Genomic DNA, 24,661 nt, shown 5'->3' on the forward strand with positions numbered 1-24,661 from the left:
TTTTTTTTTTTTTTTTTTTTTTTAATCTGTAAAATGTCAATTTTAGATCATATCATGGATATCTTCAATATAATGGGTTTTTTTTCCTTAATTTTTTAATCTTCAGTATTATGTTACAAGACTAGGTATGTTAAAAGTGTTTAGGAAATGTTTTTATTTTGTTGAGGGTCAATCAACCAGGTTAGGTTCAAGCTCTCTGAGCTTTGGATACCTACAGTTCCAGTTTAGTTTTCAAAACCTTGGTAGGGTTGTCCAGAAACATGGTATACTTCCAGGGACTTGAGTGGTCATCCATGCCATAATGTAGTGCTTAAAGCCTTTGATATTCAACCTTGAGTCAGTGCAGCTCCCACTGATTCCTCTGCATTCAAGCTCTCAGGAGCTCCTTTTGATGGTTCTCTGGCTAAAAACTGGGTTTTACCCTTTCTGTCCTATCATATACTTCCCCAAGGTGGGACCATTTCCTGAAGTGGTGCTAAAGAGAGGAAAAAAAACACAAGTTACCTCCATACTCTTCAGATCAGTCTCTTTCTTAGTGCCTTTGCCAAAAAAAGTTTCGAGCTTGAATGGTAACCACCAGTTATACATGTGCAGCTTCAACTATGGTTTATTTTGCGTCAGAGCTGAAAAGAAAAATTACCACAAAAACCCTTTTCCTCCCCCTTCTTCATCTTTCCTGGTAGTCCAGCCAAGAAGAGTTTCTCCTGGAGCTTTTTATTTTGTTTTGTTTTGTCTCCGCCTACTGTTCAGTTACAGGACTTGGGCTTTCAAGTCTAACCTGGCATATGTGAGAGGAAAAATGAAAACCGGACACCATTCACTGTTTTGAGTTTTGATTTCTCTTCCCAGTCTTCTTGTCTTGATTTTCAGAGGCCTATATTGCTTTATGTATTTCCAGGATTTTTAGTTGTAATCAGTGGACAAGATAAGATTCAGGTGCTTGTGTGTTGTCTTATCTAGAACTGGAACCCGCATCTATAAAATATGAATAGTGATTTGTAGCAGTGCTCATTAGCTGTATATAAGAAACACCAGGGAAACTTAAAAGTACCAATACCTAGCCTGTTTGTATGTCCAAATCAGTTAAATAGAATTGCAAGGATTGGATCTAGGCATGTGTATTGAAAAGTTCTCTGGCTTCTTGTTAGTGTGTTTGCTGAGGACTGGTGATAGTGAGGATCACCTGGGAGCTTGTTAGACTTGGGTTGTATCTCAGGCCTGTTCCTATGCATACTAAAGTTTGAGCCTCACTGCCCCAGAATGACTGGAATCTGTAGTCAGTGTTGAGTACCACCACCTTGTAGAATTTTGTAAAAGAAGATGGCCTGTAGGTTAAAAAACTTTAAATTGTAATGTGCTTTGAGAATATAAACTCAGTAGAGCTTAGATAGCTCAGATAGCTTAGCTGTCTTTGTTTTCTGGTTTCCTGGTAAAGTGACCTTTCTAACCTTTGATTAGAAACCTTTGACTTAAAATTGTTGGTCATTTTTGTGTGTGTGTACTGGGATTTAAACCCAGGGACACTCCACCACTGAGCTGTGTCTCCAGCCCTTTGATTGAACTCGGGGCCTTGCATTTGCAAGGCAGGCGACTGAACCACTGAGCTACGTTCCCGGCCCCGCCCTTTGATTTTTTGAGACAAGGTCTTAAGTTTCCTAGACTGGGCCCAAGCTAATGATCCTCCTGCCTCAGCCTCATAATCTTAGCTCTTGAAATTAGTTACATCCCAGCTCAACTTTGTGGCTTAGATTGACATCACGTACAACGTTGAACATTCATTATCTGGTTCAGATCTAAGATTTCAGTTTTCTAAATTCATGCTTTTTTTTTTTGAAACCACAGATCCATAATCTGGTTTCTCTTAATGGCAAATCTTCCATCGTGTCCAGGAATTTTAGCTCCTATTAACAAGGACAAAACATCCAACTGCATATTCAGATATTATTTTGTGTAGTTTTCCACCAGTTAGGAGACTTCTGTGGTACTAGAGAAATGTCTGAGTATAGCTGCTTTTTGCTATTTTTCTAAGCAGTGCTGTCAAAGAGAAGACACATTAAAATGTTCATATCAGTATTTTCTTTATATGTAACCTTAGAAAAATTTATTCCCTGAATACTTCCATTATGACAGGAGTGAGAAATAAGAAAATTCTTTATTCCTGAGATTTATAAGTTATCAACTAGTCCTGACCACCTCTTTACAGGACAAGTATTAGTTTGGTTCATGTTAGCTAATTAGTTAAGTCTGTGGTTTGTTCCTCAGATGGTGTTGGTCTGGTCACATAAGAATCATCTGAAAAGTGCTTATAAAAAAATCACCCCAGGTTTGATTGCAAAGAACAGGAACCAATACCTTTATTAAGCCTACAGGTGATTCTGATCAATCAAAACCGGAAACACAGTCCACAATTTTTTATTCAAATCCTTAGAGGCCAGACACGTTTCTCAATATTCCAGACGTCAAATTTTTTCTATGGTAATATAGTTTTTGTTTATAATATTTCCAGTGAGGTTTGGCATGACACCCTGTAACTCAGTATTAATAAGAAAATTGTGTTAATATTTACTCTTAAGTGGGATAAAGACTAAATACAGCTTTAGTCCTGACCAAATTTTACTGCCAAATTTCTGGGGTATATTTTTGTTTAAGAGATTTGAGAAACTGGGCACACTGGTTTATGCCTGTAATTCCCAGCAGTTGGGAGGAGGATAAGGCAGGAGGATCAAGAGTTCAAGGCCAGCCTGGACTGTGTGAGACCCTGTCTCAAAAGAAGATTAGGGAAAGTAGAGGCAAAAGGACTATTTGAGAGATAATAATGAGACAATAAAAAGATTATCCTTGATTCAGTGTAGTGACAAGGGAGAGGGAAATGTATGTATTTAGTGAGATGGGAGATACAAGAGTAAGGACAGATTTCAGGTGACTAGTGTCACTATTAATTTACTGAGTGTGGGATCTCCATGTAATGGCCAAGTTGAAATCATTAGTAAGGATCTGGAGCTCCAGAGGGAGAAAAGGACTGGAGATACTGCTTAGGTAGGAATGAACATATGGATCTGTCCTTTCTTTTACTGCAAAATACTAAGCAATCCTCTTTAGGTATTAAATGTATTGAGGCTATATGAAATTAATTGTTAAGCATTAGTAGTGTCATGTTCTTTCACTAAGTCTGCTGTCCAAATAAATTAAAAATCATTACTGATGAATGAGATTTGGTGGCATATACCTGTGGTCCCAGAACCTCTTTGATAAAAATTGTAGTAAAAGTCAAAAGATATGGGACTGCAGTGTAACTCATTGGTTAAGTACCTGCTTTGCAAGTATGAGGCTCTGGCTTCCATTCCTAATACCACCGCTCCACCCACCTACCCAAAAAAGTCAAGATATAATTGGTAGAATAAGCCATTTTATGCATTCTACCTTCCCAAAAAATAATGTGGAAGGTGTGTGGGAGGGAAAATAGATTTGAGAGGGCTTTGGAATTGTGAATAAAAAAATTATAGACCTGTAGTAAATGAGACCATGTGCTCTGTATTGTCTTAGTTACTTTCTCATTGCTGGAAAATACCTAGCATCCACAATATAAAGGAAGAAAGATTTATTTTGGCTCACAGTTTGTAGAAATTTAAGTCCATAGTCAGCGGAGCTCCAAAGTAGATGGCATGGCAGAGAATACAGAGCTTATGGCATGGCAGCAGGAAACAGGGATCAAGGTAGGAGGGAGAGAAGTAGGTCTTTTAATGTCATGTCCCCAGTGGCCTATCTTCACCCACCAGGCTTCACCTCCCAACATCACAATTAGCTGTAGCCTTAGCAGTAGGCTACTCTACACTGATAAGTATCACACCCCATAATCAAATCACCTCCCCAAAGCCTCACCTGTGAGAACAAGAGGTTTGGAAGAATATCTAGATATGGACCATAACATATATTCAGACTTTTCCAAGCAGAAAGGAAAAGTTTAAAGTTTTTATCTTATCATACTATTTGAAATTTTCTTTATGGACTTAAGAGTTAGACTCTGAGTTCAATCCTAATTTTACCACTTAATAATTCAGAGTTATGATAATTCATTTGTGGAGTTATTTGGAACCATATTGCTTACGTAGTAAGTAATATAGATTGATTAAAAATAAAAATTTTAGGGCTGGGGATTTAGCTCAGTGGTTCTGCCACCTGACTTGCAAGTGTAAGGGCCAAGTTTGATCTCTGGTACCAAAAATATAAATAAAAAATTTTATTCTACTTTAGGAACCATTTTAAACTTTTTGGGAGGGGTACGGGATCGAACTTGTGTCCTCGCACTTGCGAGGCATACAGTGGAACCGCCGCGTTAAATCCTAGCCCGTTAAACATTTACTTTAGAGAGGTCTATAGTTGTGTTTTGAAACTTTTTATCAGACACCTAAAAGACAGCAAAACATAATTGTTTCTTTCTCAGGCTATTCTCATATGGTAAAGGAAGTTATGAAAAAAAACAGCAACAAGAAAAATGATTTAGAGAACCAAATAAAATTAGCCTTTGATGAATCCAGTTATTTTTAGTTTGCTCACCTGTTAACTCAGTAATATATTTTACTGTGTTTCTCAACATTCAGATTGCTTTGAAGCATCTTGATGAGTCTACTGAGGCTCAAAGGTCCTGTCTTGCCCAGAATCAGAGTTTGTGGCAAAATGTGAAAGTTCTGACTCCCTAAATAGTATCTTTACATGGAGGATACTGTTTTGAGCACTTTATTCCACCGGTATTCTTAGTGTTTTTCCTAAGGCCACATTAATGTATATAAATAGTTGGAAATTCATGGTAGTATTTGCAGTTGTATTTATTGTGTACACTTTAGACTTGGAAGCTATAGTAAAAAATTGCATTAAAAGTAGTTCTTTGTTCCTTTTAATAGCTTTTTCTAGCCTTGATTTAGCAAGCTAAAACAATAAAGAGTTAAGGGACATAAATTGAGTATCACTTTGGAACTAAGTTTTAAAATTTAAAGAAAATTGGAATTATGAGGGCTTAATTTTTTTTTTAATTTTATTGAGTTTATTGGTACATTTTAGGGATACAGTACAGTTACATTCATTGTTGGGATCATGTACCTCTACATGGCAAGTCTTGATTCTCATTTTTTCCCCTTACCTCTGCCCTCCCCTCACCCCCTCCTCCCCTCCCCATCTACAAACACTTTATTTTCATCTTTTCATTCTCTCACATTTTTTTCTTTTCCCTTTTTGTTCTTCCCCTACCCACCACACCTTCCCTGCGCCTTTAGCTCCTTTCTTCCCATTTCTAAATGTCAGTAATCTTATTAGAATCTTATGCATTGTTGCAGATTATTCACACCAGGGAAACTATTTGGTATTTACACATGTGTGACTTATTTATTTCACTTAGGAGTATATCTTCAATATGTATCCATTTTCCTATGAATTAATCTATTTTCTCATTCTTTGTGGCTGAGTAATATTCCATTTTATAGAAAAACCACAACTTCTTTATCCAGTTTCCAACGGATGGGCAAATAGGCTGTTTCCAAGATTTAGCTATTACAAACTGTGCCGCTATAAACATGGGTGCACATACTTCTCTGTGATATGATTTTTTTAGTTCTCTTGGAAAGATACCCAACAGAGGGATGGCTGGGTCAAATGGAACCTATGAGGACTTAATTTTGAAAGCAATATAAATAGCGTTTATTTTATTTTTGCCCTGTGTTCCTGCATATTAAGAAGCACTGCTAGGTACTATGAGGTGAATATATAGATCAAAAATCATTTCCCTGAGATTGGTTATAGTAAAGAGAAGTCCATGAATTATAGTTATCAGAACATTTACAGAGTTTAGTGTAGATGAGGTAGTAAAGATAGTTTTGATATTAAATCATGAAGAAAGTGAGCAGACCTACTGTGGAGATTTAATCAGTTATCAAAAGCCTTGCAGCAAAGAGAAGTCCAGGATCAGATGGTTTCACTTGTGAATTCAGCCAAACATTTAAATAAGAATTGATACCAGTCCTTCTCAAACTCTTCCCAAAACTTGAAAAGGAAAGAAAAATTCTACAGTCATTTCTGAATCAGAATTACCCTAATACCAAAGAAAGATGGTTCCCTAATGGCAAGAAAAATATCACCAAAAAAGTGTATGTCAGTATTGATGACTGAGATGCAAATATCTTCCAACAAAATACTTTTAAATTCAACCGCATGTTAAAGGGATCATATACCATGACTGAGATTTATTTCTGGATGTAAGGATACTTAAAAATGTGATATACCATATTGTTAAAGGATAAAAATCACACAAACATCTCAATTGACGAACAAGCTTTGATGGAAATTCAGCACTTCATAAAATGACATCGCAAGCAAAAGCAGAAAAATAGGTACTACATCAAATAAAAAACCTTTTGTACAGCAAAAGCAACCAACAGTGTGAAAAGACAGCTTATTGAATGGGGAAAAATATTTGCGCAAGTCATATATCTGATAAGGTTTTTGTTTTTGTTTTTTTGTTGTTGTTTTTGTTTTTTGGTACCAGGGATCTGGATTGGTCCTTGTGCTTTCGAGGCAGGCGCCAGAACCACTGAGCTAAATCCCTGGCCCTGATAAGGAGTTAATACTAAATAATGGAAGGAACTTCTACAGCTCATAATAATAAAAACTACACAATTTTAAAAATGGATTGCTGGGCCTGGCGCATGCCTGTAATCCCAGCACTCGGGTGGCTGAGGCAAGAAGATTGCTGAGTTTGAGACCAGCCTGGGCTACATAGTGAGTTTCAGGTCAGTCTCAATTGCATAGTGAGACCCTGTCAAAAAAAAAAAAAAAAAAAAAAAAAAAAAAAACCAAAAAAACCAAAAAATATCCATGTCATCAGTCAGGGAAAGGCAAATCAAAATTACTGTGAGATAATAACCTCAGACCTGTTGGGTGGTAGTTATGAACAAAACAAAAGACATTGAATGTTTGTGAAGATATGGATAAATTGGAAATCTTGTCATAGTTGGTAGAAATGGATGTGACCACTATGAAAAACTATAGAAGTTTGTCAAAAAAATTAAAAGAGCTATAAGATGCAGCAATCCCATTTTGGGCATTTATCCAAAGTAACAAATCAGAAACTTAAAGAAATTCTAGCATTCCAGTGTTCTTTGGAGCACTATTCATTGTAACCAAGATGACTGGATAAAGAAAATGTTATGTGTACACACAAGGAATGCTATTTGCTTTTAAAATTTTTGCCGTATTTGACAACATGGATAATCCTTGAGGGTATTATACTAAGCCAGTCACAGAAAAAAATATTACAAATTTCTACTTTCCTGTGGTATTTAAAATAGTCAACTAGAATTAGGGATTAACAGGTTACGGGGAGGAGGAAATGGGCAGTTTATAAGCAAGGGCATAATGTTTCAGTCAAGCAAGATAAACAGTAGAGATCTGCTATACAACATTGTTTCAGTAATGTGTGCTTAATTAAAGTAGATCTCAAATTTTTTTGCTATAGTAATATAGACGTTTCACTGAAGATACAGTGTCAGAGTTGGGCTTGCAAAGGTGGTAGCGTTTAGCTAATCAGAGATAAACTGATGAAGCATCCCAACAAGAGTACTCAGTCATGATGGTACATGTCTGTAATCCCAGCTACTTAGGAGACTGAGTTAGGAGGACTACAAATTGGAGCAGTTTGGTGAGACCCTGTCATTGGATGCAGTTCAGTTACTCCCTGGGTTCAGTCCCAGTTCTGCAAGGGAGTGGGGGATGATAAGTGTTAATAAAGGCAAAGAAGCTATTAGAAAACATGGAGTTAGTTTGAAAAATAGTATGTAGTTTGTGGTTTAAAATTTGGAAAGGCAAGTGTAGAAAAATAATATGAGGTCTTGAAATAAAGGCAGAGGAATTCTGAACTTTACTCGCTAAGCTGTCTGTGGAAAGCCATTAAACATACGGGAGCTGAGTTGACACAGCTGTCATCTGGCAGGAAATGTAGAATGTCTGACATGTTACTAACTAGTTTGTGTTATTGAGTGATAGATCTTCCTGTTCTTTGAGTGCCTTCTTGAGTCATTTGCAGGAAAGTGGATGCACCTTGAGACCATAATGCTAACTGAAGTAAATCACACACACAAACCTGTGTACAACATGGTTTCTCTTACATGAGAAACTCAGAATGTAAATAAAAAGCAAACTAAAAGACAAAAGGTTAAGGGGGGAACATGGGTTGAAGAGGGGAGGGGAATGGGAAAAGAATAACATATATCGCGTGCAAGTAGAAATTCACTGTGATGAATGTTGTTATATCTAAAATGTACCAGTTAAAAAGAGTGGGGAAAAGATAATAGAAAGTGAATAGGTAGATTTAATTCATAGGGGAAAGGAATCAAGAAATGGGGAAGAGGGCCAAGGATTTAGCTCAGTGGTTCTGCTGCCTGCCTCACAAGCACAAGAACCTGAGTTCGATCCCTGGTACCCACCTCCAAAAAAAGAGACAGATGGGGAAGATTGAAAAAAAGAATTAAGATGTGTCGTGTGCATGTACCAACTCTGCATAAGGAATGTGCAATCATTAATGCAAACATACTAATGGAAGAAAAAAAACCTTTGGGAAAGGTCTTAAGTTTGTTCTAGGCCATGCTAGAATGTGGTTATAATATTAACTTTGTTATTAATGAAAATTCTCCCAGGAAACTTCAGAAATGTCAAGTGGCAATCAAATTTTAAGCAATTATTTCTTTACTGCATACTCTATAAAGTTTGAATTAATGTAAATACATGCTAATGCACATCTTCTTTACAGGTGTTAGTAAAATGGCCTTTCGTCATTTAATTGAGTTCACATATACAGCAAAATTAATGATACAAGGAGAAGAAGAAGCCAATGATGTATGGAAAGCTGCAGAGTTTCTACAAATGCTAGAAGCTATCAAAGCCCTTGAAGTCAGGTAATAATTTCTTTAGTACAGATACAGATAGTCACTTGAGACATTCTGCCTATTAGCCAAAAACTAAGAAACCTGTGAGACGGGAGGATTACAAGTGTAAGCCATGACTGGAGATTTAGCTCTGTGCTTCCACCGCCTGCCTTGTAAGTGTGAGGACCTGAGTTCGATCCCTGGTACAAAAAAACAAAACAAGACAAAAACCAAGTATATTATGCCCAGTCTGAGTAATTTAGCAACTTATGTGAAACCTTGTCTTTTTTTTTTTTTTTTTCTTATTAAGTTTATTGGTACTTTTTAGGTATACAGTACAGTTACATTCATCATTGGGCTCTTGTTTGTACCTTTATGTAATGTATCTTGGTTCTTATTTTTTCCCCCATGCCCCTGACCCTGCTCTCCCTTCCTTCACCCCCTCCACCCTTCCCTAGTTACAAAGACTTTGTTCCCACTTTTTCCTTTTCTCATATTTTTTCTTTTCTCTTTTCTCATATTTTTTCTTTTCTCTTCTTTCCTTTCCCCTACCCTTCCCACTTCCCCTACTCCTTTAGCCCTTTTCTTCCTATTTCACATTATCAATTATACAATTTGAGCCTTATTTACACTTTTAATTTCCAGAGAAACTATTCAGTATTTACACGTGTGTACTTATTATTTCACTTCAGTATGGCCTCAATATGCATCCATGTACCTATAAATGACTAGTTTCTCTCTCTCTCTTTTTTTTTTTTTGGTACTGGGGATCGAACTTGGGTTCTTGCACTTGCAAAGCAGGTGGCAGAACCACTCAGCTAAATCCCTGACCCTTGTTTCTTAATTCTGTAAGGCTGAGTAGTACTCCATTTTATAGAAAAACCACATTTTCTTTATCCAGTCTTCAGTTGATGAGCGGTTGGGCTCTTTCTAAGCTTTAGCTATTACAAACCGTTCCACTATAAACATGGGTATGCATATGTCTCTGTGGTATGATTCTTTTAATTCTTTTGGAAAGATATCCAGCAGAGGAATAGCTGGGTCAAATGGGACCTCTAATCCTAGATTTTTTCAGGTGTCTCCATTTTGATTTCCACGGTGGTTGTCTGCCCTCCCACCAACAATGGAGAAGAGTTCCTTTCTCCCCACAACCCCACCAGCATTGTTATTGGTTGATATTTTGGTCTCAGCAATTCTTTCTGGGGTGAGATGGAATCTCAGTGTTGTTTTCATCTGCATCTCTCAAATGACCAGTGATGTTGAACATTTTTTCATATGTTTATTTGCTACTTTTCCTTGTTTGTCTGAGAAGTGTCTGTTCATTTCAGATGCCCATTTTTGAATGAGTCTTTATATTTGGGTGGGTCTGATTTTTTTATTTTTTTATTTTTAGTTCTTTATATTTTCTAAATAGTAGACCTTTGTCTGAGGAACAGCTGGTAAAAATTTTTTCCCTAGGGCCGGGGATTTAGCTCAGCGGTTCAGTGGCCTGCCTTGCAAGCGCAAGGACCCGAGTTCAATCCCTGGTACCAAAAAAAAAAAAAAATTTTTTTTCCCTCATTGTGGTTTGTCTCTTAGCTCTGTTGGTAGTTTCTGTTGGAGTGCAGGAGCTTTATAATTCCAGTTGTTGATTCTTTCTGCTAGTTCCCATGCTACTGAGGATTTGTTCATAAAGTCTTTTCCTATGCCAATGTCTTCAAGCTTAGCTAACTTAGCTTCCCGCAAGTGTAGTGTTTCTGTTTTGATATTTAGAACTTTAATCCACTTGGATTTTAGTTTAATGCTTGGTTAAAGATAAGGGTCTAGTTTTAATCTTTGGTAGGTTGAAATCCAGTTTTTCCAACACCATTTATTAAAGAGGCTATTTTCCTCCAGTGAGGATGGTTGGCTCTTTTGTCAAAGATGAGAGGTGCCTAAGTACATCTGGAGTTGTTTCTGTATCTTCCAATCTATTCCACTGATCCTCGTGTCTACTTATTTGCCAATACCATGTTGTTTTTACCACAGTGGCTTTGTAGTATAGTTTCAACGTGAGACCTTGTCTTAAAATCTTCAGGTTGGTTTTTATTTTTGTTTGTTTGTTTTTTGGTTTTTTTTTTTTGGTACCAGGGATTGAACTCAGGACCTTGTTTTGCTTGTGAGGCAGGAGGTGGCACCACTGAGCTACATCCCTGGCCCTCCTTATGTTAAAATAGAAAGGAGTAGGTATGTAACTCAGTGTGAATGCCTGGGTTCAATTACCAGTACAAGAAAAGAAAAGAGCAACTATATTATGCCATGCCTTTAGAGAAGTATGTTTTGAAATTAAAAATATTTAAGCATCTTTAAAATTTTTTCAGATATGATTATTTTTTCATTTGCATTTGGTTTCTTATCCTTGTGTAAAATTCACGCTAAGATTAAAATGGTATCTTTGGTATTGAATTTAAATCATGAGTTGTTTGTACCAAGTCTCATTCTACAAAGGGTTTAGCTTAAAAAAGCCTGAGATAGTACTGTTGAAGAAAATCAGGGAAGGTGAACCGGCCAAGTGAGTGTAAGAAGATGAATCAGTTAGGAATACTATAATAAAATACATTCCACTTAAGACTATATACTTGCTTATTGGGCTATATCTGTCTCTGAATTTTGAAGCTCCTATTACATTGGAAAAGAAAAAATATTCAGTTACATTATTCGTTGTTGTAGGATTAGAGCAAATCAACTGCTAATGAGCTATTTTTAGTATTAAGTCATAAACGTTCTAACTAGTATAAAGAAAGTGTTACGGATATAGTTAGCAAAGACCTGAATATCTTCACATAGTCAATAGTCACAATATAAGATAATGGAGTGACCAAGAACAAAAGCTCTGATGTCATTCTGCCTGGATTAGTATCCTAGCTATATCACTGTATGGCCTTAATGAAGTTACTCAACCCCCTGTCTGCTTAGTGGCCTTATTTGTCAAATGGGAAGTAATAATGATACTTTCTATTTAGAATTATTTGTGATGTTAAATGAATGAATGCATGTGATGTACCTAGCATGGTGCCATATAGTGCTCTAAATATATGGACTATTACCATTACCGCCTATGGTTTTGTGTTTTAATGATGACCCTCAGTATAGGTAATTGGCATGAAACCAAACCACAATTAGGTGAAGTCTGTTTCATGGGGGAACAAATTGATTTAATCCAACTTACTAGTATGGTTTAGTAAAAAGAAAATTTAGGCTATCTTTAAGAAATCATTAAGCTTTAGTTGTCCATAAATATTTCTTTTAATTAGTTTGACAGCTCAAGATCAAACTTGAAAAAAGCTTGATGTCTTTATTTTCTCTGATGCTTAGCACATGACAGACAGGTATTTAGCAAGCATTTGTGACTAGATGGATGCAGATGTACCAGTCAAAACCAGTCCATTACGCTCTTGCAGAGTGTGCTGAATTTTAGTACCAAAGTACAGGTATATGTTGAAGGGCATTAGGCTATCTATTCTCAAAATGAAGGTAGGCAAAGATAAACATATATAGAGGAAATAATAATCAGATTTGTGGTCAAATATTGGATGAGAACATTCTGAAAATTTTCCCAGGCAGGGGATTTAGCTCAGTGCCACCGCCGCCTGCCTTTTAAGTACCTGATTTTGATTCCCAGTACCCCCCCAAAAAACTTTTCCCACAATGTGGGTTGTTTCTTCATTGTATTGGTGGTTTCTCTTGCTGTGCAAAACCTTTTTAATAAGATGAGATCCCAGTTGTTGATTGTTCATGATCTTTCCTGTGTTGGGGTTTTGTTCATAAAGTCTTTGCCTAGATCAGTGTCTTCAAGAGTTCTGCCTATTCTGTCTTCCAGCCAATATAGTGTTTTTGTTTTAATATTTAGGTCTTTGATCCATTTTAATTTTAGTTTAGTGTATAGTGAAAGATATGGGTCTAGTTTTAATCTTTGGCATGTGGACCAGTTTTCCTAGCACCATTTATTAAAGAGGCTATCCTTCTTCCAATAAAGATGTTTGGCTCTTTTGTCAAAGATAAGGTGGCTGAGTATGCTTGGAGTTGATTCTACCTTTTCTAATCTGTTCCATTGATCTCAGGTTTTGTTTTGTTTTGTTGCCAGTACCATGCTATTTTTATCATAGTAGCTTTATTTTTTTTTTATTTTTGTACTGGAGATTAAACTTAGGGCCTTGCGCTTGCAAGGCAGCAGCAGAGCTAAATCCCCAGCCCTTATAGTATAATTTTAAGTCGGATTATGATTCCCCCTTGCCTTTCCTCTGTTGCCCAGAATTACTTTTGCTTCTCTAGGTCTCTTCTGGTTCCAAATGAATTTTAGGGTTGTTTTCTCTTAATTCTTTGAGATCTGCTATTGAAATTTGGATCAGGATTCTGTATAACAATTTTGAAAGTATGGCCATTTTTACTATATTGGTTCTTATCCAAAAACAAGGCATAGCTTCCTATTTTCTGATATCCTCTTTGATCTTTTTCAGAATATTGTAAACTTCCTTTGTTAAAAGATTGATTCCGAGATATTTTTTTTTTTTTTTTTTTTTTTTTTTTGGATGTTGTTAAAGGTATTGTTTCCCTAATTTCTCTCTCAGTGAGTTTATTTGTGTGTAAGAATGCTATTCATTTTGGTGGGGGAACCAAGCTCAGGACCTTGAGCTTGCAAGGCAGGCAGCAAAACCACTGAGCCAAATCCCTGGCCCTGCTATTGATTTTTGACAGTTCAGTTTGTTGATCCAGCTACACTACTGAATTTGGTTGTTAAATCTACAAGTCTTTTGGTGGAGTTTTTGGAGTATTCTATGTAGCGTATCATATTATCTGCAAATATTGATAGTTTAACTTCTTCCTTTCCTATCCTTAACTCCTTTTATTTCTTGAATCTGGCACCTTAGACTACTCAGCCATCCTGACACCCATTCCTTTTATTTCTTTCTCTTAATTGCTCTGGCTCATGTTTTAGAACTACATTGAATAAGAGTGGTAACATTGTACATCCTTGTCTTGTTCCTGATTTTAGAGCAAAAGATTTCAGTTTTTGTCCATTGAGTATGATGTTAGCTGTTGGTTTATCGTAAATGGCTTTTATCAGATTGAGATATAAAGAACATATATTCCAATTTTCTGTAAGGTTTTTATCATGAATAGATGCTGAACCTTGTCAAATGCTTTTTCTCCATCTATTGAGATGCTCATGTGGTTTTAGTCCTTGGCTCTGTTACTATGCTATATTGCATTTATTGATTAAACCATCCCTGCATCCCTCAGATGAATCCTATTTGGTCATAGTGTATAATCTTGATTTGCTGCATTCTGTCAGTATCGTATTGAGGACTTTTGCATCTATGTTCATTCAGGCGGTTGCCCTGTAGTTCTTTTTTTGCTGGATCCTTCTCTGGTTTTGGTATTCAGGGTAATGCTTGCTTTCAGTAGTGATTTGAGAATATTGCTCCCCTTTCAATTTCATTAAAGAATTTGAGAAGTGGCAGCATTGGGTTTTTTCTGAATTTATAGAACTCAGCAGTGAATCTTTCAGGGACTGGGCTTTTCTTTGTTGGTAGGTTTTTTGTTTTGTTTTGTTTGGTGTTTTGAGGCAGGGTCTCACTATGTATGTAGTTCAGACTGCTCTGGAATTCACTGTGTAGCCCAGGCTGGTCTCGAACTCACAGTGATCCTCCTGCCTCAGCCTCCCTAGTGCTAGGATTACAGGTGTGTGCCTTTTTTTTTTTTTTTTTTTTTTTTTTAAATACGGGGGATTGAACTCTGGTACTTGTGCTTGCAAGGCAGGTAGCGGAACCACAGCTAAATCCCCGGCCTGGTAGGTTTTTAATTACATCTTTTTAAATTTCATGGACAGATTGGATTATTTGCAATTTTTATATCTTGGTTCAGCTTTGGTAATTCATAAATATCTAGGAATCTGTCCATTTCTTCTGTGTTTTCCATCTTATTGGAATACAGGTTCTTGACATAGGTACTGATCTGGATTTATCCACGATAGGTTGTAATTTCACCTTTTTCATTTCTAATTGCATGGATTTGAGTCTTTCTTTTTTTTGATAAAGTTAAGTGTTTCTCAGTTTTATTTAATCTTTCAAACTCTGATTCACTGATTCTTTGTATTCATTATTTTTAGTCTCCATTGCATTAATTTCTGTTCTGTTCTTTATCTTTTGTTCCTTAGGCTTGACCAGCTCTTTTTCTAGAAGGCTTTGAGGTTTACCATTAGGTGGTTTATTTGAGCTCGCTCTGTTTTTCTGATATGGGAATTCACCACTATAAATTTCTCTCATAGGACTGCTTTCATTGTGTCCCATAAGTTACTATATGTTGTCTTGGCATTATGTTTTGTTTTTGTTTTGGTTCCAGGGATTGAACTCAGGTCCTTGGCTTGCAAGGCAGGCGGTGGCACCACTGAGCTAAATCCCCGGCCCTTGGCATTATTGTTTAATTGTAGAAACTGTTTAATTTCTTCTTTAATTTCATCTGTGACCCATTAGTTGTTCATGAGGGTGTTACTTAATTTTCACATGTTTATGACATTTTTGTGCCATTGATTTCCAATTTCATTACACTATGGTCTGATAATATGCATAAAATAATTTCAGTTCTTTTGCATTTACTTTAGAGTTTCATATATATGTACTCATATGGTATGTATTTATCTAATTTCTGCCAGTGTAAATTTAAATTCATCCGTATTGTTGAATCAATAGTTAAGTTGTTTTTAATGTTGTATGAATATACCACAGTTTGCTTACTAGTTCACCTATTGGTGGTCATTTAAGTTGTTTTCAGTTTTTTTGGCTATTGCAAATGATGTGGCCATAAATATTTGTGTACAATCCTTCACATGCATCCTTTCATTCTCTTGGTAAATACCTAGGAATATAAGAGCTGGGCAGATAGATGTTTTAAATTACAGTTTCGTTTTCTCTTTTACTGATTTTTAAACTTGTGTTTTGGTCAACTGTGAGGGCTGTGGAATTTTATCTTGTTTGCAAGCTAATAGGTCAGCTAGTCAGTTTCCTGGATGCTAGCAGAATGCCTGGAGACTCCTGAGTCAGAGAGAAAGGGCTCGATTAATTATAGCGTAAGAAGCACCATGAGCTCTATATTTATATCAGGAACGCCCCTGCCCCAGCAAGTTCCGCAAGGATAACACAGTGGCTTAGGTACATGCTGTACTCACAGTGGTTTGTGTCATAGTTGAGGTACTCTGAGCTTTAGGAAACCCAACTCTTATGATTAGCTGCAAGCAAACCTGCCCATCCTTTATCTTAGAGGGAACATCTTTACTTTCCACTCTAGAAGAAGTCAAGGCTTTATCTTTCTAAGCTATGTAAACAGCCGTGAAAATAAAATGCTGTCAGTACCTTTATTTACAAGATAATCAAAAACAAGAATACATGATAAATTGTATCTTAACCGTATTCTCATTTCTTTGTTGGCTTCTGATGAATGTACCCTGAATATACCACTTCGTTGGTCACTCTGATTAACCTACCAGTAAAGACTGGGACCTAACCCATATATCTTTTCTCATACTGGGTTAATTTAAGGCTACTATTTTTTTTCATGTGCGTGTGTATGCTTTTACTGTTTTTTTTTCCTTTATTTTTTATTTCTTTTTGTCTTTTTAAAAGCTGTTATTAATAGAATTTTAGCCAGCAGATTGTGGACCCCTATCACTGCTGACTTATCCCAGTTCTGTGATGGACTCAACCAGCTGAACAGATCCCTAGAAAAAAAGATGGTTTTCTCCTTTAGTTTCTGTATTGACTTACTGACTTTTCACTTAGCTGTAAGCATTAATCTTAGTATAGTAAGATATTTTAGCCATTACACAGACATTGCATTGGGCCCCTAGGAGGAAGTCTAAGACATGGTTTTTAATAATCCTTGCCAATGAGTTGAGGCTGACATGAACACCTTCCAGAGCCCAAGCGTTGCTAATAGTCACATCAGTGTAATCTGGTACGAATTTGGTGCCCCCTTTTTAATTGAACTCCTGTGGAAGGGAACACAGGACATATATAAATAAGTCAGTTATATCTCCAGGAAGCTTCGTGAGAACTTCTTATCAGTACTAGCGTAGTTTTGGAGAGATTTCCACAGTCATCTGAGGGCTGCTTGATCTGTTTTGGGTTTTTTGTTTTGTTTTGTTTTTGTTGTTTGTTTTTGAGTCAGGGTCTCCCTATGTAGGTGAGACTGCCCTGGAACTCACTGTGTAGCCCAGGCTAGTCTCAAACTCACAGCGATCCTCCTGCCTCAGCCTCCTCCTCCTGCCTCAGCCTCCCAAGTGCTGGGATTATAGGTGTGTGCCACCATGCCTGGCTCATTTGATCTTCTGTAAACATTTGATGATCCCTTATAGTCACCTCTGAGGTATAAGTCATTTATGTTGGAGAGGGAAGGAAGTTGGCATCTTCACAAGAAGTATAGTTCTAGGGTCCCATAGGAGTCATAGAAATCGTTATTTGTAATTACTTGCACTCCTAAAGTGAGAGGCAAGATTAACATCTCTAGTATGGTCTCCCCCTTTCCTTGTTCAGTTAAAATGATGCTATCTACCATTGTTGTATTTGGGAGGGATTTGGGAGGGATTTATCATAAGCACCTGAATGCCACCTTAGTAGTAGTTGTCTTGTGTCGTGAACTCTGCTCAGATATGAGAATAAAATGGTGAAGCAAACAATGTTTTGCCTGGGAAGGTATAGCAGCAGCTTGGTTGTCCCCAGCTGTTTGGGATTTTGTTGTTGTTGTTGTTGGTTTTTGTTTGGTTTTTGAGACAAGGTCTCACTGTGTAGTTCAGGCTGGCCTTGAACTCATTTTCTAGCCTAGGCTGGCCTCGAACTCTTAGTGATCCTCCTGCCTCAGTGCTGGGATTGCTGGCGTGTGCTACCACACACAGCTTCCTTTGTTGTTTCTTGTTTTTTGTTTTGGTACTGACGATCAAATTCAGGACGTTGTGCTTGCAAGGCAGGCAGTGACACAAGTGAGCTAAATCCTCGGCTCCCTAGCTGTTTTAACAAGACTTGGTAAAAGGGAAATTTGGGATCAGATCATGGAGCTACCTGCCAGAATCAGCAGTCAAATTAAAGATACTTGGAGCAGTTGGGACAGCTGCATCAAAGCATTTTCTTTCATTGGGAAGGCTGCAGGGGTGGTTCTAGAAGACAGATCATTAATGTTCTTTGTCCATATCTCCTGGCATCTAAAATGTTCTTCCCCCAGGTACTGGGGTTGTTGCTCTCCCCACCCCCCAAAAATTGTTGTGTTCCATTTTAGATGTAACATCACCTCCTTTCCAGTCATCCCCTCCTTTTACTCATGCCTCTCTCTTGGAATGGTGAAGAACATTTTTATGAAACTTCAAGACCTGTTACATTTCCCACTTTGGCTCACATGGGCCATTATACATGTATTTGCAAGCATTGCATTAACCAAGTGGTAAGTATTCTTATGATGTAAGATGATGTCTGTTCAACAAGAGAATCTAGGTGGCTAAATAAGAAGTTTGAATCTTTTCAGCCCATTTTGACCCTGCTATCGCATGAAAGAGATACCAATCAGATTGTCCCAGGGTTGCTGTTGAGGAGGAGAAAAGAATCATGTTCAGAATTTTCCAGTTAGGTTTGTATAAGTTTACCACCCATTTTGTGTTCACTACCCTGTTCTGGTGACGATTCAGTTTGATAACCAAACTGCCTTACCTTTTTTTTTTTTCTTGGTACTGGGGATTGAACTTGGATCCTTGGGCTTGGGAGGCAGGTGGCGGCACCAGTGAGCTAAATCCCTAGACCCTTACTTTTTTGGAGAAGAAGGTGAGGGAAATAGAGTCGGAAATATTTTTTGTTTCCCAGAAATCCTTGAGTCAGTGTCCAAGAAGGCCATTGCTGTGTTCTACAATATCAGTATTAGTGGATAGTAGAGAGCATGAAAGTTCTGTCAAAACCTTTTAGTAGTTACTAGCGCTCATTGTTGTGTGGAAATTATGTGGTACTTTTTTTGGGGGCAGGGAACCTTGCACAGGCGGTGGAACCACTGAGCTAAATCCCTGGCCCTGACTGGCATTTATGATAACACCACTATAGATTGTTGACCTGAACCTACCATGGAGATTAGTTTCAAGGGCTGCAGTTTTGCAGTTTGAACTAATCAGAGTAAAACAGTAACAGTATAACTTGAAAAAGTATCAACAGTGGTGAAGCACTGTTAACCCCTTGATAAAGTCACAGGTCTCATATAATTAGTCTCAAGTAACAGAGAGAGCACCCTGTGGGGTGTGACATTTTCATTGTAAGACAAACATGCTGGCTTTCAGTAGGTGTTGGAAATGTGGCATACAGTGGCAAGTTGGTACATCCAAAATAGTCTTTCAGTCTGCGATATGGATGTGTTATCACATCTACAATTAGGTTGGATTTAGGTATTCGGGACAATTTTTGTAGTGCAGGCTTGGTGGCAGTTTGATTTGTTTCAGTAGGAAACAGCCCTTTATATGAACATCTAAATGAGTGACTGAGCCAGTGCCAGTAACAGCTGTTACTCTGTTTTTTCCCAGCGTTAGAGCCCTGGACATGGGTGTCTTTAATATATCAAGTCTTCTGAGTTAGCAAAACAGATAATACCCACTAATACAGATAATGTAGAACATTTCGAGTATCGGGCTGAAAAACCTCAAGGCCTCCATGGGTTGAACATCAGTTTCAGCAAGTGTCCCAACAGCAAATACTGTTTTTTTGTCCAGAGGAAGTATACCTTGAAGCTGTGTTTGAGGTCAAGTCCAAAGCCCAGAGAATAACTTGGTTAGAAGCTGCCTCCCTTTGCCAGAAGCTCTACTTGGAAAAACATAATTCTCAGAGACCGACGGATAACTTCCAGCATAGTCTGTTTGGTTGGAGCCCCACTTAAGAATGCTGGCTTATAGATTTGCTGATGTAAAGGAGAAAGCAGAATGCCTAAGTAAAATACATACTGTCCTTAATATCCAAAATGTCCCGTAGTATACTGGGCTTAAGGAAGGGAAGTAAAGAAACAGTTTTTTTTTTTTCGTGTGTGTGTGTACCAGAGATCGAACTGGGGACATTGTGCTTGTGAGGCAGGTGCAGCACCACTGAGCTAAATCAAAAAAATTTTTTTTTGACTCTTGAAAGATTTGAACATTGTGAATCTGTCTACATATATCAAGAAAAATTTTTCCTTGTTAAATAGGCCCCCAAAATTTCTTGCAGTTTATCAGTAGCCTCTACTGATGAGAAAGTTGTATATCAGTACTTTTGGCTTGCCAAATAAGACATCATTAATATAACAGAACTTTGGAGTATAGAGACACTCTGTCCTAAATCCTGACCCTGCCACTATTGGCAAATATCAGGAAGTCACTGTTTTTCTGACTCTTGTCTGCATGCAGCTGTTCCCATTTTGGGTGATTTCCTCTGGTTTTTATAGGATAGGAAAGTACTCATGTTCAGACAACAAATTAACAACAGTGTGTGAAATTGGCCCCATCTTTGAGATCAGAATTTCCTCCCTGTCCTCCAAACCATGCCTACACTCCATCAGTTGAATGTAAGTGCCTCCTTTCTCCAGGGTACGAGTTAAGATGATGAGTTGGACATCAGAATTTAGCAGAGCTTTGGAAGCCTCGGACCTTCGCATTTGAGTTTTCCCCCAGCACACTTAAATGAAGACTTTGGCTCTACCCCTTTCTTCTTAAAGCAGCTAGAATTGAGGAAGAGGGAAAGGGGACATTAGAGGAGCACATGTGGAGGAAGTGATTCTGTGCAGTAAACAAGGTACCTTCCCATTCCGAGGAACACAGACCCAGCAAGTGGCTCCACCAAATACATGTCCATTGTTTTCAGCCCACCCAAAGACTAGTCAACACCAGAGTTTAAACTACTGACACCATCTTTTTCAGCTTTGGGGACTCCCTGATTCGTCCATCTCTTCCATATTGTTTTCCAGATAGGGCTTCCAAGTCTGTACCTTTAGCTTGAGTCAGGTTTAACTTGTTTAGTTGTTACTTTTTTTTTTTTTAGTACCAGGGATCGAACTCAGCCCTTGTGCTTGCAAGGCAGGTGTCAGAACCACTGAGCTAAATCCCTGGCTGTTTTTAACTTTTTAAAGAGTACAATTTAATCCTGAATATTTGCTGCCCTGCTTTTCATAGAAAGATTGGGGGTGGGTCAGCACTGAGATTTTCTCCTCTTGTAGAGTTTTAGTTCTTACATTGACGTCTGACCCATTTTGTTGTTGTTTTTGGTTTTTTGGTACTGGGGATCGAACTCGGGACCTTGCGCTTTTGAGGCAGGCGGTAGAACCACTGACCTAAATCCCCGCCCTAAGTCTGACCTATTTTAAATTTATATTTTGTTATGATATGCTATAAGGGTTGAGGTTTATTTTTCCTGTACAAGTACAGGATTTTCTAACATTGACTGTTCAAAGATTATTTTTATTTTCTTTTAAATACTTTGGAACCTTCATTGAAATGTTATGTAAGTTTGGATCTGTTTCTGGATTTACTCTATTCTACTATTCTCCATGTCTATGCTTCCAACAGTATCAGTGGCTATAGCTTTATAAAAGTTTCAAAATCAGTATAAGCCTTTGAATTTTGTTTTCTGCCTTTCCATGTAAATTTTATCATTCTTGTCAGTTCAAAAAAGCTTCATGAGATTTTTGATCTTACAAGTTTTTAATATCTATACATTATATATTTCAGAAACAAAGAAAACTCTGCTCCTATAGAGGAAAATAATACCACAGGAAAAAATGAGGCAAAAAAAAGAAAGATTGCAGAAACTTCAAATGTTATCACTGAGACATTGCCATCTGCAGAATCAGAACCTGTTGAAATTGAGGTGGAGATTGCTGAAGGTACAATCGAAGTAGAAGATGAAGGCATTGAAACATTAGAGGAAGTGGCATCTGCCAAGCAGACCATAAAGTACATTCAGAGCACAGGTTCCTCTGATGATTCTGCTCTAGCGTTGTTGGCAGATATTACCAGCAAATACCGTCAAGGTGATAGAAAAGGGCAAATTAAAGAAGACAATGGCTGTGCATCTGACCCCATAAGCAAACAGGTAGAAGATATTGAAATTGTGGAACTTCACCTATCACATGTGAAGGACTTGTTCCATTGTGAGAAATGTAACCGTTCATTTAAATTGTTTTACCATTTTAAGGAACACATGAAATCACACTCCACTGAGAGTTTCAAGTGTGAAATATGCAATAAAAGGTATCTTCGGGAGAGTGCATGGAAACAACACCTAAATTGTTATCACCTTGAAGAAGGTGGGGTCAGTAAGAAGCAAAGAACTGGGAAAAAAATTCACATATGTCAATATTGTGAGAAACAGTTTGATCATTTTGGACATTTTAAAGAGCATCTTCGAAAACATACAGGTAATTAGGAAGTACTTATGTTAAAAGTATTTTTCCACATTTAAGTCTGTGTAAATCTTTTTAAAAATAGTACCACAGAAAATGATATCCTGTGTTTTCTAATGTATAGCTAGGTATACATTGTTTTTATTGTATTTGTTGATATATTGATGCTTTGAATACAAATGAATATCAATTTTGAAAGTGATTGTCATTTTTATGCCTTGCCAATTTAAAAAAATATTTAAAAGTTAAGGATCATAAATTTTGAAATCCTAATTATATTGGAACTTCACTGTTCCTGTCTTTACCTAGTATGTTACATAGATGAGTACATTTACACAGTCTCTAACATGTTTAGACTGTAGCCATTCTTCTGGCTCATTAACTAGGCATTATGCTTCTGTCTCCTTTTACCTTTCTAAAAGGCAAAATGTCAGGACTGGTAGGGGGCTGCTACACCTGTTCCTTCTAGGATCCAGGCCATCCCTGAAAAGGTTGGTCCCAGGAACTCTACCTCAGGGCCTTTGGCTCTCACAGTTGTATGTCCCCAATGCATTTTCCTTTTCTCTCCAATTGCCCTTGCTCCCACTTGCCAGGCATTATTTGCTAGGTTCTCCTAAGCCAACCGTGGGATCTACCACCAATGACTTGAATCTTTGTTAGGCTCTAAACGCATTACAGTAACAAGGGTATGAAGAGAGCAGTTACTACCAGGTGCCAAGTGTTAAGACTTCTTATACACTTGTTCCCAGATTCTTGTTATGCATAATAGTTTTGGCTGTTTAGACTGTTGGTGTGGTAAATTCAACATAGGTATCCTACACTGTTCAGAATCTTTCTCATAGATGCTAGAGTTTATTTCATGTGACTTGCTGTATATACTCGTCGAAATTGAGGAACCAGGTAGATTAAGATAATATCCCTTGCCATCCAAAATCTTGCTGTCCATATATGGGAACTAAATACCAAAGGAATGTTGTATATGCTTAAGACTCAGTAATGACTTAAGAGGCTTTACAATACTAGTTTGAGCAACCAATAGGCATTAAATTTCCTGTAAAATTCGTATTTCAAATATGAATAATATATATTATATTTGGAAACTGCATTTTTGGTCCTTAAAAAACAAAACCTTGGTGAATATTTTTGTGATAGGTGGTTTAATTTTGCAGAAGAATTACTGTATCACCCGCATAGTAAAAAAGTTTAGTGGCTAACTAGTGAACTTTTCTAGGAGTTTGTAGTACCCCAGCAGTTGCTTTTATACCACTTCCTAGGAAAGTACCAGCTGTTATATCCAAAACATCTCATGACTTTTATTTATTTATAACAGGACAATACATCATTTTGGAAATTTAAAACATTTTTTGATGTCCTGTGCTTTTTGTTTTGGATTGGACAACAGAATATAAGGCTGTCGTACATTATGTTGTATGTCTTTCTTTTAAAATAATAGTGAAATAACTTAAGTAATTTTGAGTAGTTGTTAAAGATTATAGAACTGTAGGGTTGGGGATGTAGCTCAGTAGCACTGCACCTGCCTGGCAATCTCAGGGTCCTGTGTTTGATCCCTGGTACTAAAAAATGAACAAAAAATTATAGAACTATTTGTCCACTGGAACATCAGTTTAACACATAAAGCAAAATGAACTTTGTCATTTAATCAGTTATTGTACTAGTATTTAGTGACAAGATAACTGCAGATATGTGATCGGTGGCATCATGAATTCAAAAGAATATAAATCAGTGGTTTTAAATTTGTGTTTAAGTTAATAAAGAATGGATTGTTTTTCTCTTATAATGTGAAGATAGAAAACAATCCTAATACAGTGTGAAAATAAGAGGCATTTCCCTACCTGCAAAACACATAGTACATCCTGCTTATTTTCATATTTTGCACATTTTTAATAGTCTGATGGTTTGGTTTCTTACATTTTCTTCAAGTCTAATCTGTGTCTCAATTTGCAAAGTTGTACTTACTACCTTTGGGTTTATTTTGTTTTCCTTTTTTGAATAGTAATGATATTGCTCTCCTCAGAGTCTAAGGATATAAAACAGTCTCACAGTCCCTGCCTCAAGGAACTCAGTTATGTTGGGGAAAACATGAGGCATACTCAGTATGATGGACTAAGTGCTAATAGAGGCAAGCAGATTTCTTGTGTGAATACCTGGGCTGCTTGTTTATGATGGAAAAGACAAATAGCTTCCTAAAGGATTTACCCTGTGACTTTCCAGGCATGCCCAACAAAGGAAATGAAACATTCTAAGGACCGGAGCATTGAGTGGAAACATGTGGAGCACTGGTAGTAGTGCATGTGCCCAAGTAGAGCAGTGATGGTGAACTTTTTTTTTTTTTTTTT

General features: G+C 37.3%; 1 protein-coding gene across 5 annotated transcripts in view; it reads left to right on the forward strand.

Annotated features, from left to right (window-relative positions):
• Window positions 1-24,661, forward strand: part of Znf131 (zinc finger protein 131) — a 37,265-nt gene that overhangs the window by 4,434 nt on the left and 8,170 nt on the right. For 4 of the 5 annotated variants that reach the window (XM_010629925.3, XM_010629927.2, XM_010629928.2 and 1 more), the window contains exons 4-5: window positions 8,792-8,936; window positions 21,631-22,319. In XM_010629925.3, coding sequence (XP_010628227.1) covers window positions 8,792-8,936; window positions 21,631-22,319 — 834 coding nt within the window. The remainder of the gene's footprint in view (window positions 1-8,791; window positions 8,937-21,630; window positions 22,320-24,661) is intronic. The other variant, XM_033760814.1, reaches the window with a different exon arrangement.

This window comes from Fukomys damarensis, unplaced genomic scaffold (genome assembly GCF_012274545.1).
Source record: "Fukomys damarensis isolate Sample0158 unplaced genomic scaffold, DMR_v1.0_HiC HiC_scaffold_1, whole genome shotgun sequence".
In the NCBI taxonomy this organism is placed as follows: Eukaryota; Metazoa; Chordata; class Mammalia; order Rodentia; family Bathyergidae; genus Fukomys; species Fukomys damarensis.